The 13,690-nt window shown below is 55.7% G+C and overlaps 7 protein-coding genes across 7 annotated transcripts; 1 reads left to right on the forward strand and 6 right to left on the reverse strand.

Moving 5' to 3' along the window:
* Positions 1-74: 74 nt before the first annotated feature.
* On the reverse strand, positions 75-2,098 carry B0I36DRAFT_65884 (uncharacterized protein). The gene is made up of 4 exons (XM_046163173.1): positions 2,010-2,098; positions 1,764-1,945; positions 1,641-1,701; positions 75-1,582 (listed from the first exon to the last, which is right to left on the reverse strand). Exons 1-4 carry the CDS (start codon positions 2,035-2,037, stop codon positions 171-173), a joined length of 1,683 nt encoding a protein of 560 aa, XP_046016543.1. The 5' UTR covers positions 2,038-2,098; the 3' UTR covers positions 75-170.
* A 904-nt stretch (positions 2,099-3,002) lies between these two features.
* On the forward strand, positions 3,003-3,750 carry B0I36DRAFT_283096 (Molybdopterin biosynthesis MoaE). Its single transcript, XM_046151535.1, has 2 exons — positions 3,003-3,250; positions 3,335-3,750. The coding sequence occupies exons 1-2, from the start codon at positions 3,016-3,018 to the stop codon at positions 3,718-3,720; spliced, it is 621 nt and encodes a 206-aa protein (XP_046016544.1). The 5' UTR covers positions 3,003-3,015; the 3' UTR covers positions 3,721-3,750.
* A 17-nt stretch (positions 3,751-3,767) lies between these two features.
* Positions 3,768-4,934, reverse strand: B0I36DRAFT_65882 (3-oxoacyl-reductase). The gene is made up of 4 exons (XM_046163172.1): positions 4,787-4,934; positions 4,373-4,680; positions 3,982-4,295; positions 3,768-3,893 (listed from the first exon to the last, which is right to left on the reverse strand). Exons 1-4 carry the CDS (start codon positions 4,846-4,848, stop codon positions 3,816-3,818), a joined length of 762 nt encoding a protein of 253 aa, XP_046016545.1. The 5' UTR covers positions 4,849-4,934; the 3' UTR covers positions 3,768-3,815.
* A 1,030-nt stretch (positions 4,935-5,964) lies between these two features.
* On the reverse strand, positions 5,965-7,509 carry B0I36DRAFT_345541 (uncharacterized protein; the record flags this gene model as incomplete). Its single annotated transcript, XM_046156367.1, has 1 exon — positions 5,965-7,509. One exon carries the CDS (start codon positions 7,507-7,509, stop codon positions 5,965-5,967), a length of 1,545 nt encoding a protein of 514 aa, XP_046016546.1.
* Positions 7,510-8,456: 947 nt separating this feature from the next.
* On the reverse strand, positions 8,457-9,930 carry B0I36DRAFT_314026 (uncharacterized protein). Its single transcript, XM_046152699.1, has 4 exons — positions 9,822-9,930; positions 9,259-9,660; positions 9,059-9,145; positions 8,457-8,981 (listed from the first exon to the last, which is right to left on the reverse strand). The coding sequence occupies exons 1-4, from the start codon at positions 9,828-9,830 to the stop codon at positions 8,952-8,954; spliced, it is 528 nt and encodes a 175-aa protein (XP_046016547.1). The 5' UTR covers positions 9,831-9,930; the 3' UTR covers positions 8,457-8,951.
* Positions 9,931-10,397: 467 nt separating this feature from the next.
* B0I36DRAFT_65942 (NAC domain-containing protein) lies at positions 10,398-11,798 on the reverse strand. Its single transcript, XM_046163174.1, has 5 exons — positions 11,701-11,798; positions 11,237-11,484; positions 11,023-11,081; positions 10,832-10,952; positions 10,398-10,795 (listed from the first exon to the last, which is right to left on the reverse strand). Exons 2-5 carry the CDS (start codon positions 11,459-11,461, stop codon positions 10,628-10,630), a joined length of 573 nt encoding a protein of 190 aa, XP_046016548.1. The 5' UTR covers positions 11,462-11,484; positions 11,701-11,798; the 3' UTR covers positions 10,398-10,627.
* Positions 11,799-12,671: 873 nt separating this feature from the next.
* B0I36DRAFT_237558 (ribosomal protein L14) lies at positions 12,672-13,311 on the reverse strand (the record flags this gene model as incomplete). Its single annotated transcript, XM_046149543.1, has 2 exons — positions 12,672-12,986; positions 13,183-13,311. The coding sequence occupies 2 exons, from the start codon at positions 13,309-13,311 to the stop codon at positions 12,672-12,674; spliced, it is 444 nt and encodes a 147-aa protein (XP_046016549.1).
* Between the last annotated feature and the right edge of the window lie 379 nt (positions 13,312-13,690).

Genomic DNA, 13,690 nt, shown 5'->3' on the forward strand with positions numbered 1-13,690 from the left:
CGCCGCAACAGCGGATTATAGTCGCCATGCTGTGACCTCGTCCATTGCAAGCATTGTCACCTGGAGAAGTAAATGTTCCGGAAGTACATTCAGCAGCGTTGAGGCGCAAGCTCCCATAATATAGGATTCTTTAGCTGAGTTACGGGGGTGGTGACTTGAGCTGTGCCACCTCAGCCCATTCTTTCGTACCGTTCCCTCGCCTTATCCTTGGCCTTGGATACAAAGTCGGAGTAGTCGTTCTTCGTCGCCCTTGCTGCCTCTTCTATAGCGTCTCCAACTTTTCCGCCTTCCGCACCGAGACCAACTCCGGGGGTATATGCCAACGTCTCAATGATATTGGTCCGGCCGCCCCCTTCCGCACCCAAGCCAGCGCCTGTCGTCCATCCCATCTTAGCCAGCAAACCAGCACCTTTCGAGACTGCGGGCTTGGCCGCGTCGGATGCTGTTGCCAATCCAGGGCCATGTTGATCCTTCCGTGGCAGATGAGCAGCTCTCGATTGTGTACGCTTCTTGTGCGCCATTCGTCGTTCTTTGGCCCGATCACGGTAGTTCGATACAGGCTCTTTGCCTCTCGCCTTCAGGTCTTGTGTGGCCTTGACAACTGTCGCCTCACTTTCTAGATTTGCCCGATGCATATCACTGAGCTGTTCATGTCTTCGCAGAGACGATTCGCTCTTGAATCGTCGTCGACACAGCAAGCAGCACATCTCGTCCAAGTCAGCGTACGAGACGACCACGGCTGACGGCTCAGGTAGAGCCATGGCTGTGGACCCTCCAACAGCGTTGACACCCGTGGCAGGACTGAAATCAGAACTAGATCCGGGGGCCTTGCTTGAACTGTTGGGACCAGCTAGCTCCGCATGCTTGTTCGCCCACATCTTGAGCTGAGGCGCCATCGCGATCGCTTTTTTGCCCGTTGGGCCAGGAAGCTCCTTATCCGCCTTGCGCTTCTTTGATTCTTTGGCCGCGTTCGCATCGTTGTCTTTCTTCGCGGACACGGCATCATCGGCTTTGTCTTCGTATAGGTTCTCGTTAAACATGGTCAGCTCGCTGGCATAGACCGTTGGATTCCAGTATGATAGCCGCATCGATGGATTGTGTACAGCTGTGAATGTGAATCTCTCATCTTCGCCTTGCACTGGATGCAGGTATGGAATGAAGACACCAGAGTGTATGAACGCGATGGTTGCTGGTCGCGAATTGATCAGGAAAGTTGGGCTAGCGAGATACTTCGCGACAGCCGCGCGGGCGTCCTCCAGGGTCGTGAACTCCGCAAAACCGTAATTGCAGCTTATTTCAGTCGATTTGTCCCGGATCATGAATACTCGTGCAAGGGAACCAGGCTTGGCTCCGAGTCCGCTCGTATTGCCGACCGGTGCGGTGCTCTTCAGCTTCGGAGGCTGTCCACCGGCTACTTGCTTGGGTCCAGTACCTTTGTCGACGTACAGACTCTTGATCCCGTTTGCCAAGGAGATCTCGTTGACAGAGGAGGCTAAACCACGAACAACAACAAATGGAGATGGTGCCTGTTGCGGACACTCGTCACTTTGACCGTCCAACCTCATGTCTATAGCCACCTCGGCTAGGTGCAGGCCGTCAGCTCACATTTCGCGATAGCATGGCTTCTAGGGTGGACCTACTGGATCGCGGGGCTTTACACTCCTTGCATGTGGCTCGCCTCGAGAAATTTTCGAAGTGACACTACACAGATTGTGTCAGATCTTTTCAGTCATTTGCCACAGGAGCCAAGTGGTCTGACATACCATCGTGCACACCCAGTCATCCGTAGGAGGTGCCTGCTTCCGCTCGCGACTGTACTCAATGTAGAGCCGGGTGGACGAGCCGTCGGCATTGTTGACTTCAAACGCTGGATAGTTATTCTCGAGAAAGTCCACAGCCTCCTCCTCAGAACGGAACTCTGCGAACCCATATGCCCGCCTCGAGCCTATTGAAAAAGTTTAGTCACTGTTCTCGTCACCATATATGTGCCGCAGGGATATTGAACATACGGTCGTCCGATTTGATGCGGACCTCCATGAGCCCTTCCGCTCCAGAATCTCGTATGGCCTGGTCGATCTTGAACAGACTGTCAGCATGTTTGCATGGGACAGAACATGGACAAGCTGGAGCATACCGCTTGTCTATTTAGCCAATCTGGAATATCGTTGAGTTTGAGGGTGTTACTCGGCCGTCCGGGACCTTGGCGGTGCGCCTGATCATGATGATATGATTCATCTCCCGAGTTGTATGGGGAAGCCTCTCTTGAGTCGTGCCGTCTTCCCCTGCGGCCGTAATGGCCTCCAGGCGCGTCATGGTCCCGGTAGCCTCGATCTCTGCCTCGGACGTAGCTGGGTGAATCTCGCCGCCGAGCCCGGGAGGCGTCGCTGTACGTGTTGTCGCGTCCACCATCGCGACGATACTGCCCTTGGCTTCGCTCGGTATACGATGAGGAGTAGTTGTGCTCGCCCCGTGGCCCGCGCGGGGGTGATCTGGAAGTGCCTTTTTCGATCAAATCGAGGAAGTCAGCGGACGCTTCAGGTAGGCAGGTGTCCTCGATGTCTGGCGTCCGGGGAAACAACTGTTCGCTCGTCTATCAAGGAGCCACGGAAACGGGTGCGAAGGATAAGGGTGCTGTACGTCTTGGGAAGTCGCGCTCACCGCGAGCTTGGTGGTCGTCGTCGTCGTACATCGTGGCAGGTCGGCAGTCTATGAGCGCATGGCTGCTATGCAAGGCGGCTCACGTGGCGCGCAGGCTGGTTGTGTAAGATGCGCGTGGGTGTCAGTCATGAAGAGAAGTCGCGCCGTGGGTTTCGCCTGCTTTGCGGTGCTCGTGTAGAAGGCTGCAAGGCCCTCGAGAGAATCGATTGGGAGCTGCAGTGCGGTTGTCGCAAACGAGCCCGCCGTGATGCAAGAGCCCCATTACGCGCGCGCCTGTGGTGTGGGGAGGCTTTCGGATGCGGGCCCGGAGCTGCCTCCACCGTGCTGGGCTTACTCACCACTTCGCTGGAAGGCACGATGGTTTGGCCCCAGCCTCAACTCTGCCATTTCAGACGTTCTGAATCACATTCCGACATCAAATTCACAGTGAAGCGCATTGCCGCCATTGCAATTGCAGGCATGGACTCGGGAAGCACCACCGAGCTTGAAGAACAAGGGTGCTATGTCGCCTTGACCCACAACCATCTGAATGCTCAGGATGTGATTGACAGGGTGCGAAGTCCAAAGGCCGGTGCCATTGTCCTCTTTGCGGGTATGTCTCTGCAGGCCTCCCTACTTAATTCAGGCATGGAAAACCTCATGTCTTCTGGCTCTGGATACTAAAGCTTAGCTGCAGGCACTACTCGCGATAACTTCGCCGGGAAGCCTGTCAAAGAACTACAATACAGCTCCTATGGCCAGCTGGCTCTCAGGACCATGATGAGCATCAGCAAGGCAATGGTCGAGAAGCATTCTCTCACATCCATTGCCATGATACACAGGCTTGGAACAGTGCCGATTGCCGAGGAGAGCATCCTGATTGCAGTGTCATCGCCGCACAGACAAGCAGCCTGGAGAGCGGGTGAGGAGGCCCTGGAGGAGTGCAAGGCTCGTGTCGAGGTATGGAAGAAGGAGGAGTTTGACGGTGAGGAGGGAGTGTGGCGGGCCAACAGAGATGGTGCTCCTGGTCAGAAGATGACCGAGCAGGAGTTGAATGCTGACCAGAGCAATACAATGTCGTAACTCATGAAAATGGAAGTTGCATTCACATGTCTCCTTTCTGAGGTTAACAAACATCAGAGTCGTCCTCGACTCGTGCCTTGTTCCCTTGGTTTCTATCATTTTGGCATGCCGTCAACCTCGACTACGCTGCCGTTCATGAACTGTGCTTCTTCGCTCATTAGAAAAGCAACAACCTGCGGGAAAGAACCAAAAGGTCAGCAGCAGTTACTTGCATTCGATTGTTGAGTGCCGCGGACTCGAGCCGTTGCTGAGAGCACTCACATCAGCAATATCCTCCGGTGTTCCTATCCTGCCCAGAGCATTGCTCTTCTCCATCTCCTCTCTGGCTTCGGCAGTGCCCCTCATGATACCCTCGTTGGTGGGCGTTTCGACATTGCCAGGCGCAATGACATTCGTCCGGATCCCCTTGGGCCCCAGTTCGAGTGCCATGCTTTTGCTGAAGCCAATGAGCCCGAACTTTGTTGCGCAGTAGATGGACATCTGCGCCCTGGCGTTCCAGCCCAAGATGGATGAGACGTTGACGTAGGTGCTGCCCGGCGTCTTCATGTGTGGGATCGTGGCTCTGGTGACATTGTCTTATTATCCGGCGGAAAGGTCAGCCTAGACCATCAGCAATAAAGGCAACATGTCTTCTTGCACGGGAAGCACGTACACACGCCTTTCAGATTGACACCCACCAATTTGTCGAAATAAGCACTCGGCGTGTCAACAAGGGGCATCGCCGTCGGGTTCACACCGGCGCAATTGAATACATGGTCCAAGTGGTCAAAGCGACCAACGATGTCTTTGACTCGCGAGGCTACATCCCTCTCGTCCGCCACATCCATCACCCCTCCGTAGTGACTCTCGACACCACCAGCATCTCCGCACAGCTCACGGGTCTGGTCTGTGGCTCTGCCATCAATGTCCGTGAGGGCTAGAGTGGCGCCCAGCTTGTGCAGTTTGACGGCGGTCGCGCGACTGATTCATGTCAGCGTTGGGTTGTGTGGCTTATTAGCTCGTCGACTCCTGGGGAGGGTTTCACAGCAAACACCCGGTTGCACAGGAGGACTTGCCGACGACATACCCAATACCACTGCCTGCTCCCGTGATGAGGATCTTCTTCCCTGCAAGACTCACCGCCGCCATGGTGCAGAAAAAAGTCCCTGTGCTGTTTCTTTTGATAAACAGAAAGTCCTCTACTGTCCCAACAAACACAATTGCCAGGGAACCTTTTCAATAGTAGTAGACAGGGCTGATCAGTCTCGATGCGTCTGCCAAAGTGAAGCGTCCTAGCCCAGCCGATCTCTGATATTGTCGTCTTAGCGTATCTTCAAGTGCCTAGCGTGCAATCCCACAAGCCATGTTTCTTTGACGGCGGCACAGGGAGCCGCCGTCCCCCTGGGAGGGTCAGGCTCGCTAAGGCAAGATACCGCCAGCCGATAAAATGGCGCGCAAAGTTGGGATCTGCAACGACCTAGCATCGGCTCAAATGCTCCGATCCCGATAATCCCCCACTGTTTTCTCCGCAATGCCCTTTTGCGCAGCTGAACGGCAACAAACAAACAAACAAGCAACACGACATCATCGAGGACCGGGGAACGTATGCTCTTGTGGCTGCAGCCTCCTCTATGAATATGTGATTGATATGTGGAGCGGATCAATATCCGGCATGCAATATTACCAGTCCCTTTGAAGATCCATGTACGAGACTGGACACTCTCCTTGAAACCATGGCCCAGAAAGGGCACCCCTTGGAAGCCCATGCCTGACGGGTCCCCCACCTAAGTTGTACATTAGAGATCAACACAGCGCTAACTGCTAGAGTCTAAGATCCCCCCACGCCATTCCCGGAGCCTGGCGCATCCGGCAGTTGGAGGCCCTGAGCTTCTTTTCCGCCAAGACCGGTCGTGGTTCTTTTGTTCCCTGTGACATATCAAGGCTTCCGAAGGAATTCCCTTGAGATAGTCTTACTGGGGATCGTCGGTGAGCTAGGCCTTGGGCCATGCAGGGAGCCAGACTACATTCGTGTTTTGGTTTCCCAAATGGCGGGGATTGAGCATAATTAAAGTGTAGTTTTTGCTTCTGGTGCGCGCTGGCATCTTGGGGTCGCGGGAGCAGTCATCCCGGCTGTCTGGGTCAAATTCGTGTCGGGTTGCACATCACGTGTTCAAGCACACCAAATAGGTCTCGACCTCTCCATGCATGCATTCATGCTTATAATGTACATTTGCAATTTTTTTATGATTATGGGTTCTACATTGATCATACTAGGATTTCTTTCCCTACCAAATGTCGGGTGGGAGGCATATCGAGAGGATGCCTTATTGCTGTCGTGTTTGTCGTTGTTGTTGCTGCTGCTGTGGCTGCCGTGGTGGCGCCGGTGGTGACTTGTGCTGTCGTTGCTATCGTCGGTGCCATTGTAAGCGGGCATTCGCCGGGGTACTGTTGTCCTCCAAGGCGGCAGTAGTCGTTGATCGACTCCTTGAGGACCAGCAAGGAATAGTCTACATATTTGTCCTCCTCTCTGGGCAAAGTCCAACACTCAGTCGGCAGCTGCTCCACCGCTGACGTGGTGCGCAGGCTCGAGTCCATACTGCTGCTGTCTCCCTCGGCCTGGCCCATCAGCACACCCGACACTGAGAAGTCTTGCAGGTGTATTTGCTGTCGTATATCCGGCACAAGCTTGTGCCACGATGTGTTCCTAAGGCCGATGTCTTCCAGGCTCAGCTTCTGCAGCCTGCCATTGTGTTGTCGTATTGTGTCCATGAGCACCTGCCGTGTGGTATCTATGCCTTGCAGGTAGAGCTCGCGCAGGTTTGCCCAGGAGTGGCCCGGCTCGATGACGTCGGCAAGATCGGCGGCAAACCACGGGGAGTCCATGTCGCCGGACCGTGAATGGGCAAAGCTGATCTTGAGTGTCATCAGGCGCGGCATGGACTTGAGGGCCTCCCGCAGCGGGTGGCCGCGTCGCGAGCCCATGGTCCTTCGACACTGTGCAACACTCTCCCGAAGGCTGTAGTGTGGGTCCAGGGCGGCCTCGATGACGAGCTCGAGGTGCTGGATGTTGCGAAGAGGTTTGAGAAGCCGGACGACTTCGGCCGCATCTCTGTCAAAGAACCGCCAGCTCAAAGATCCTGCGTAAAAGCTTCGGAGGCTTGTTGTGTGCGCGTCCGTGAGGCCTGTCAAGACGCTCTCCAGGTGGCGGCAGCCCAAGGGGTGGAGATGGTCCATGAAGTGTCCACCAAGCTGCTCGATGGCGAGCTTCTTGCTCTTTCTCGTGAGCTGGGATTGTGCCGTAGGATCCTGGTATGAGTCGGCAGGGAAAAGGTTTGCATGGATTGCGATGCGCCGAATGTTGGTGAAGCTGGGCAGCACCTCTCTGAGACAGTCGACGTCGGCTCCTTTTCTGATGATGTCCTCCTGTGCCTGCACGTCCGCCTCATAGGCTCTGAAGAGGTCCATGACGAACTTTTTGAGCTCGGTACCCTCGTACAGGTCGCGGACCCGTCCGGCGCAGTGGGTTGCTGCATAGCTCCAGGCAAAGGACACAAGATGCTGGCGGTCCTGGGCGTCTAGCAGGTCGCAGGAGTATGTCAGTGACTTGACATGTTTGGCCACGCCCTTGTGGCCGGCGATACCTCGAAGGCGCCGCAGTTCCTGGCTGTGGAGGTAGAAGCGAAGGTCCGGAACGAGGTAGCATTCGCCCAGCTGTGCAAAGACCCGGTTGACCAGGCGGAGATTGCAGACATCGCCACTGCTCAAGTAGCTGCACACCATGTGCAGCATCTCGGGTGAGAGTCTGTCCATTGTCCTGTCGTCCACCTGTGCCACATCTGAGGAGTTGTGACGACAGACCAAGGTAGCGATGTGCCCAAGTCCAAGGGAAGGGGTCCTGGGGTCCTATGGTGGTGGTGGTGATGTCCGTGGTCTCCTAGTAGAGTGGTCCGTACAGCCAGATGTCCTATCCTCGGTTTGGCTACGGGGGGCCAGTATGTTGATATATTGTCACTTGTCGTCTTGTTGGTTGCCAGTAATACTCGCTGGGTGGAATCGAGTCAACCTCCCGGACCAACATTGGAACCGCGACAGACAAGGAGGACCGAGCGGGCATCCAGGCGGCACATCCTCGCCTCATCGCAAGCTGGGACGGGCATGATTAATGAGGGAAAGAAGCAGCAAGGTACGATGTCGCTCGGTTGCGTGGCTAATAAGATGAGGCACGTGTGCCTTGATCTGCCACCCCCCGAGCAAAAGAGCCACTTCAGCTCACGACGAGACGACGTATCCGCCTCTCCAGACATGCAGCTGGATCAAGTGGTGCTTGCCGCCGGCATTTGTTGGTGCGCAGAGTTGCTGTGTAAAAGTCCCCTCGCCTGTTAGCGGGCTCTGGTTGGCCGGTGCAGAGGGTCCCCAGTGGCCCTGGCTAGCAGTTTCCGGTCCCAGGGCCCCGCTAGTGCAGCCCTGGAGCAGCAAAAGTTCCAGGCGCATCATCCCCCAAAATGGGGCCCCATTTACAGGGCACCTTTTTCGACAGCAGGACCAGCCCTCCCAGCCAGCCCACTCGCCCAGAGCACAGATCCAGTCTCCCAAGCGGGCTGCTTGTTGGCCTTAACGTCGGCATAGCGCCCCATGGTTGTTGGCCACAGGGCTAACTGACAGCTCGCTGGCCCTCGGCTCCGCTCTCTAGCGTAGATCGTTGGGGCTTAATGGCGCAGCAGTGCTACATTGTTCTTTACTGCGTTGGTGGCTGCGCTGCCGACGACACCTCCCCAAGACGATGCATCATGCGTGTAACCTTCTGTGTTGAACCTCAGCGAACAAGAACACCTCCTTCCCTCGTCGTGCATGCCGTGGTCGAAGCCGAAACGCACAATGTGCGTCCCTCGTGCGCAGAGACCTCCAGGGCTCTTTTGCGCAAGACCATCGCAAGCACGTTCAGCCGCTTATGCATCTCCGCTGGTAGCGTCACCGGGCCGCAAGCTGTCCGGTGTCAAGCACCTGTAACCACAAGTTGCGGTCTACGGCAGGCGTCTCGGGTAGTACAGCAGGGACGGCACGCAAGTTCGGCTGGGTTTGGTGCGCCCCAGTGCAAGCGGACACGAATCGGCATGAATTGGTTGCATCCAGATGTATTACCGTACGTCTCCATTCCGCCAACCACCTTGCTCTCAAATTTGTTATCTACAATGCTAGAGTACACATGGGAAAGGACGACGTCGTGTCTTCTGGTTCTGAGGTCACATCGCTTTCTATAGTACGGAAAGATCGCCGAATTTTTCCTACACACCAGAGAATTAGTGTCGTTGTATTTCTCACCAACATGTTTGCTGCTTCTAGCAACAGGATCACAACGTACCTTGTAGCCGGGAACGTTCCAGCGGCCCTTGGAAACGAGCTTGGCGGTCTTCTCGTCGATGGAGGGCTCCGCAGCAGCAACCTCGTCCTGTGAGTGGTGGTGTGGTCAGCACTTGTTCGCGTATTCACTCCCCCACATCCGGGTATGTCCGCAGAGACATCCTCCAGTCCAGGGCAGTACTGCATTCGCGCATTACGTACAACGGTGAGCTCGTCGAAAGGCCTGGCAGTCTCAATGTTCTTGAGGGTGGCCTCAAGGTCCTTCAGTTCAAGGTCGACCTTGTTCTTGGTCTCCTCGGCGTTCTTGATAGCCTGCACCTCGAAAGCATCAATAGCCTTGAGCTGGCGAGAGACATCGTAGGTCGCGGGCTGGAACTCCTTGAAGCGCTTCTCAATCTCGTCGACGATGGCGGTGTTCTTGAGGATCGAGCGGTAGTGGGCAAAGTCGACGGTGGTGGGCTGCTCGCTCAGGAGCTGGACCTTGCGGCGGGCATTCTCGTTGCGCTGCTTGAAGGCCTGGAGGGAGGCAACCGTCTGGCCGCGGAGGCCGAGCGACGAGATGACCTTGGTCCAGTCGAGCTTGAGGGCGGCGCTTTTCGCAGGCTACAGGTCCGATGGCATCAGGAAATTAGCTCATTGGCCTCGGGCAGGGCAATTGAAGTATTGGGCGTTGGGTCGGTCGGCGGGCGCTTCCGGGACGGTCTGCGCGACTATATGCCTGTCGCCCGGGTTTCCCAGTCAATTGATGATGAGGATCAACTTACAGCAGCCATTTTTCGCGATTTGGATGCGTTGGAAAGGAGTGGAGTTCGTGAAGCAATTCGGAGCAAAGGTTGCTTTGCCTTTGCGGGAGTTCTCGGCGGAGGGTGCGCTAGCAAATCCGGTGAGCCAAGTCACGTGCAATGCGGTCACTTCGCCGGGCGTGCGGCTGCGCAGTCCCTGCCAACACCCAGCGAAGCCTCTTAGTCAGCACAGAACAACCATGCCCCGCGACAGCTATGAGGACGCACGGCCAGCTTTGATACTCGCTGTGATATTGCGATGCAAGCTTTACTAAATCATACTGCATCGCGTCGAGCGCATTGGAAGTATGCATGCAGAAAAAGGACATGCTTTCAGAGAAGGACAGGTAGCTCGCCTAGAGCACTGACTCCCGCCCAAGAGGCCGCGTTGTGCCCTACGCTTCATTCAGGACATGCACCAACTTGCGTCATGCCAGGCGCGCAATCACCACGATGTACTTTCTAGGTATCATCGATTATCGCTGCCAGCAATGATCATGGGAAGCAGTTTCATTTCCATTGTCCACAAAAGCTTAGAGATGTCAAGTCACATACGCCGAACACAACACTACTTTCGCATGGAAGGTCCTGGCTAGTTGCACAATCCCACTATGGGGCAGCTTTTGTATTTGCTTTTTGGTAAACCGGCCGCGAGATTGGCCTTCCCAGGCTCAGATTAGCGATCGAACAAATCACCTCCGATCTTCTTGACCATACAGCCTGGGTTTTGACGACGCGCTCGATGGGACCAGTCACTCGTCCCCTGCCCGCCCCTATCACAGCAACGCTTACACGCTCAAAGCCATGATGGAGTTGACTATGTCGTTGTCGTTCTCTTTCAGAGCCTTGACGGCCTTGCTGCGAGAGACACCAGCCTGGGTCATGACGAGCTCGATGTCCTTATCCTCGAGTCCCTCAGCATCGACCTCCTCATCATCGTCCTCGTCCTCGTCAGCCTTCTTGGCATCAGCACCCTCGGCGGCCTCGCCAGCGTGGTCGTGGCTGTGGTCGTGGCCAGAGTGGTCGTGCTCGGCACCGGCAGCGGCGAGCTGCTGAGCAGCAGCCTGCTGGGCGGCGGAGTTCAGGTCCTCAATCTTGGCCTCACCGAAGACGCTGTTGGCGTGTCAGTAAGGCTCGGGGCGCGGTAGGAGAAACCGCGAATGGCTGTTGTGGACAGACTCACATGTAGGTGTTGGAGTTGGGGGACTTGTAGACCTCGGGGCTGTTGATGACGAAGAGAATCTGTACCACGGGCACCACCATTAGCACCAGTGTCGCGGAGATTGCCAGAAATACGCTGTCCACTCTCTTGCCAATCCCCCAAAACGAAATGCCGTATCCTTCGTTGGAGCAAGACGGCCACTTCCACTTTCAATTTCCCCTCAGATTCTACTCACGTTCTTCGGCCGGCGGAGGGTGACACGGGTGATGCCAGGGATGCGCTGGAGGTGCAGCTTCTCGATGGCCTTGCGAGCCTTCTTCTCGTTGCGAGAGTGGATGACGGTGGAAGAGCCGGAAGGGCCAGCCTCAACCTCGGAGTCGGAGCTGTCGTCGTCGTGCTCCTCAACGACGGTCTTCTTGGGCTCCTCGTCGGAGAGCTCCTCAACGCGGGGGTCGGCCATGGTGGATGTTTTTTGGGGGTGGTCTTGCTGAACGAGTCGAAGAAGAATGAATTAGCTACAATTCGTCGTGCCGACCAATTCCTGCATAATAGCTCAGCGACGCCCTGGGCACCCGAATCTTGGCCATTCAGCCCATCCCTCCATCTCCAGCGGGCGGGCTCGATTCGGTGCTGCGGGCAGCTCGTCCACGAAGAGAATTGTCCATATTTTCGCAGAGAATAAGTTTCGTAGGAACTCACAGTGTACAAAGAAGGTGTTTTCGTCGGTTGTCAAGGGCGAATTGGGGATCTGTCGTCGAGGTATCGTCAAATCGACTGTGTCTGGCAACGGTGCTGCCGCCCTCCGCCCACAGCAAGCTGCAATTCAATTTCGTGCCAGGTTTTCCCGTGTGCCCGCGCTAATCCCGATTGGGAAGCTGAGCGACCCCACATGAGGATGGTGTAGAAGCGGCGGCATTTGGACGTTGCAGATGCTTTGGGTAAATGAAGAAGTGGTCGTTGAGGTTATCTTGTTCTCAAAGGAAGCACTCGGGCACATTTTGTTCTAGGCCTTTTACTCAAACACGGCCAGGACGAGAGGTATTTTCAGGATGACGAACAGGAGTTGTGCCATAGTTCCAAAAGTGTTGAAGCCATTAATCACGAAACGCCTGGCCATCAACTGGGTCCGAGACAGAGATAAGGCCTGATCTGTCGAGCGATGTTCTGTTTGCAACAATCGTGAAAGTCGATCGTGAAACACCATATTCACAGGCAAAGTCACATACAATCCGCGACTATGGTCCCCTGTCGTGAGGCGACCCTTCAGTGCGTGAACAGAACCCACACCATCACGTCACTGGACATCCGTTCTAATGAACCTTGGAAGCATGATGCAAAGACTGTTCATAATGCTCCAAGACCCCTGGTATATCGTGTTGATGGTTATTGTTTGATGAATTTCCATGTTCATTGACGCCGGTCACAATCGAGTTTTATCGTGTGACATACAGGTCTCTCCGAGACGCGAAGTAGCAAAGAACCCCATGCCGAAATGCTTTCATGCAAGACCAGATCCGTTTGTTTTGTCTCCTCGCAGTCCGTGTGATATGACTGTGCGAGGATACAGACGATCGCCGGCTTCCGCCTCCCGTCTATACTTTCGTAGTTCGTCTCAAGATTGCCCGTCCCATTTTTAAACACCGCCGCCGGGAATCGCATCCAGAAAACACTTAAGCAGAGGCCTTGACCTTGGCCAGAGCCTTGCGCTCCTCGAACCGCCTCTGCTTCTTGAGTCTGAGGACCTTGAAGCGCTCAAAGTCGGTCAGGGCCCGTCTGCGCTCGCCCTGCTCCTTCCGCTTGGCCCACGAGCTCTCCTTCCACTTGGCGTCGATGCCAGCGTTCTCCCAAGCCTTCTTGACGGTGCCGGTGCGGGCAGCGCGGGGCAGCTTGTCGACCTTGATGGGGGCCAACAGGACGTTGGCGAGGGCGATGGCTTGTCTGGGGACGACAAGCTTGGCGTCAGATGAGGGGCCGTCGATCAGAACCTGTAGTACCCAAATTGTCAATCTCGAGTTCCAACTTTAAGACGATCCCTTCGTCGGACTGCAGTGGTGGGATGTCGAGAGATCCGAGGGCGCTCCGGCCTTGACATTTCTCCTCCGTGTTGCCCTCGAGATCTCTACGTAATCCCCCCCCTCCAGATTGGCGAATGTCCGAACTTCAGGTAGTGGTGAGACGTACGCGCTTGTGGTCGATGATCTCGACAATGGTGGCGATTCTGCCGGTGTAGGGGCCGTTGTCCTGGACGAGAACGACGCGGCCGACCTCGACCAGGCGCCACGAAGGAGACTCAACGGTAGCGTCGCCCATTTTGTCGATGTGCTATAGAGAGAAAGATGCCGTATCAGCAAAGAATGTCGCAAAAGCCTAGTGGCGGATCGTGCGAATTTGCGGCAGCGGCGGGCGGTGACGATGCGGGAGGGTCGTCGAAATCGGAAAAATCGAGGATCGAGCGGGCTGGCTGTGCTTGCGAGGGAGAGGACAACTCACTGATTGGTGATGCCGGGGGTGGGTGTTGTTGTCGGTCGTTTGGCGTGTGGTTCTCCAAGGTTGAGCCTATCTCGAAGTCTCGCTTTGCGCAATGAGCCAGGTTTTTCGGCTGGGCACAGATTGTGCGATTGCCGTGCCCTAATTGACCCAGAAAATTTTGGAGCCCGGCCCAGCTGGAAACTTGTGTGGCTCGCTCGGC

The sequence above is a fragment of the Microdochium trichocladiopsis genome (genome assembly GCF_020744255.1).
Source record: "Microdochium trichocladiopsis strain MPI-CAGE-CH-0230 chromosome Unknown B0I36scaffold_2, whole genome shotgun sequence".
NCBI classification, from domain to species: domain Eukaryota; kingdom Fungi; phylum Ascomycota; class Sordariomycetes; order Xylariales; family Microdochiaceae; genus Microdochium; species Microdochium trichocladiopsis.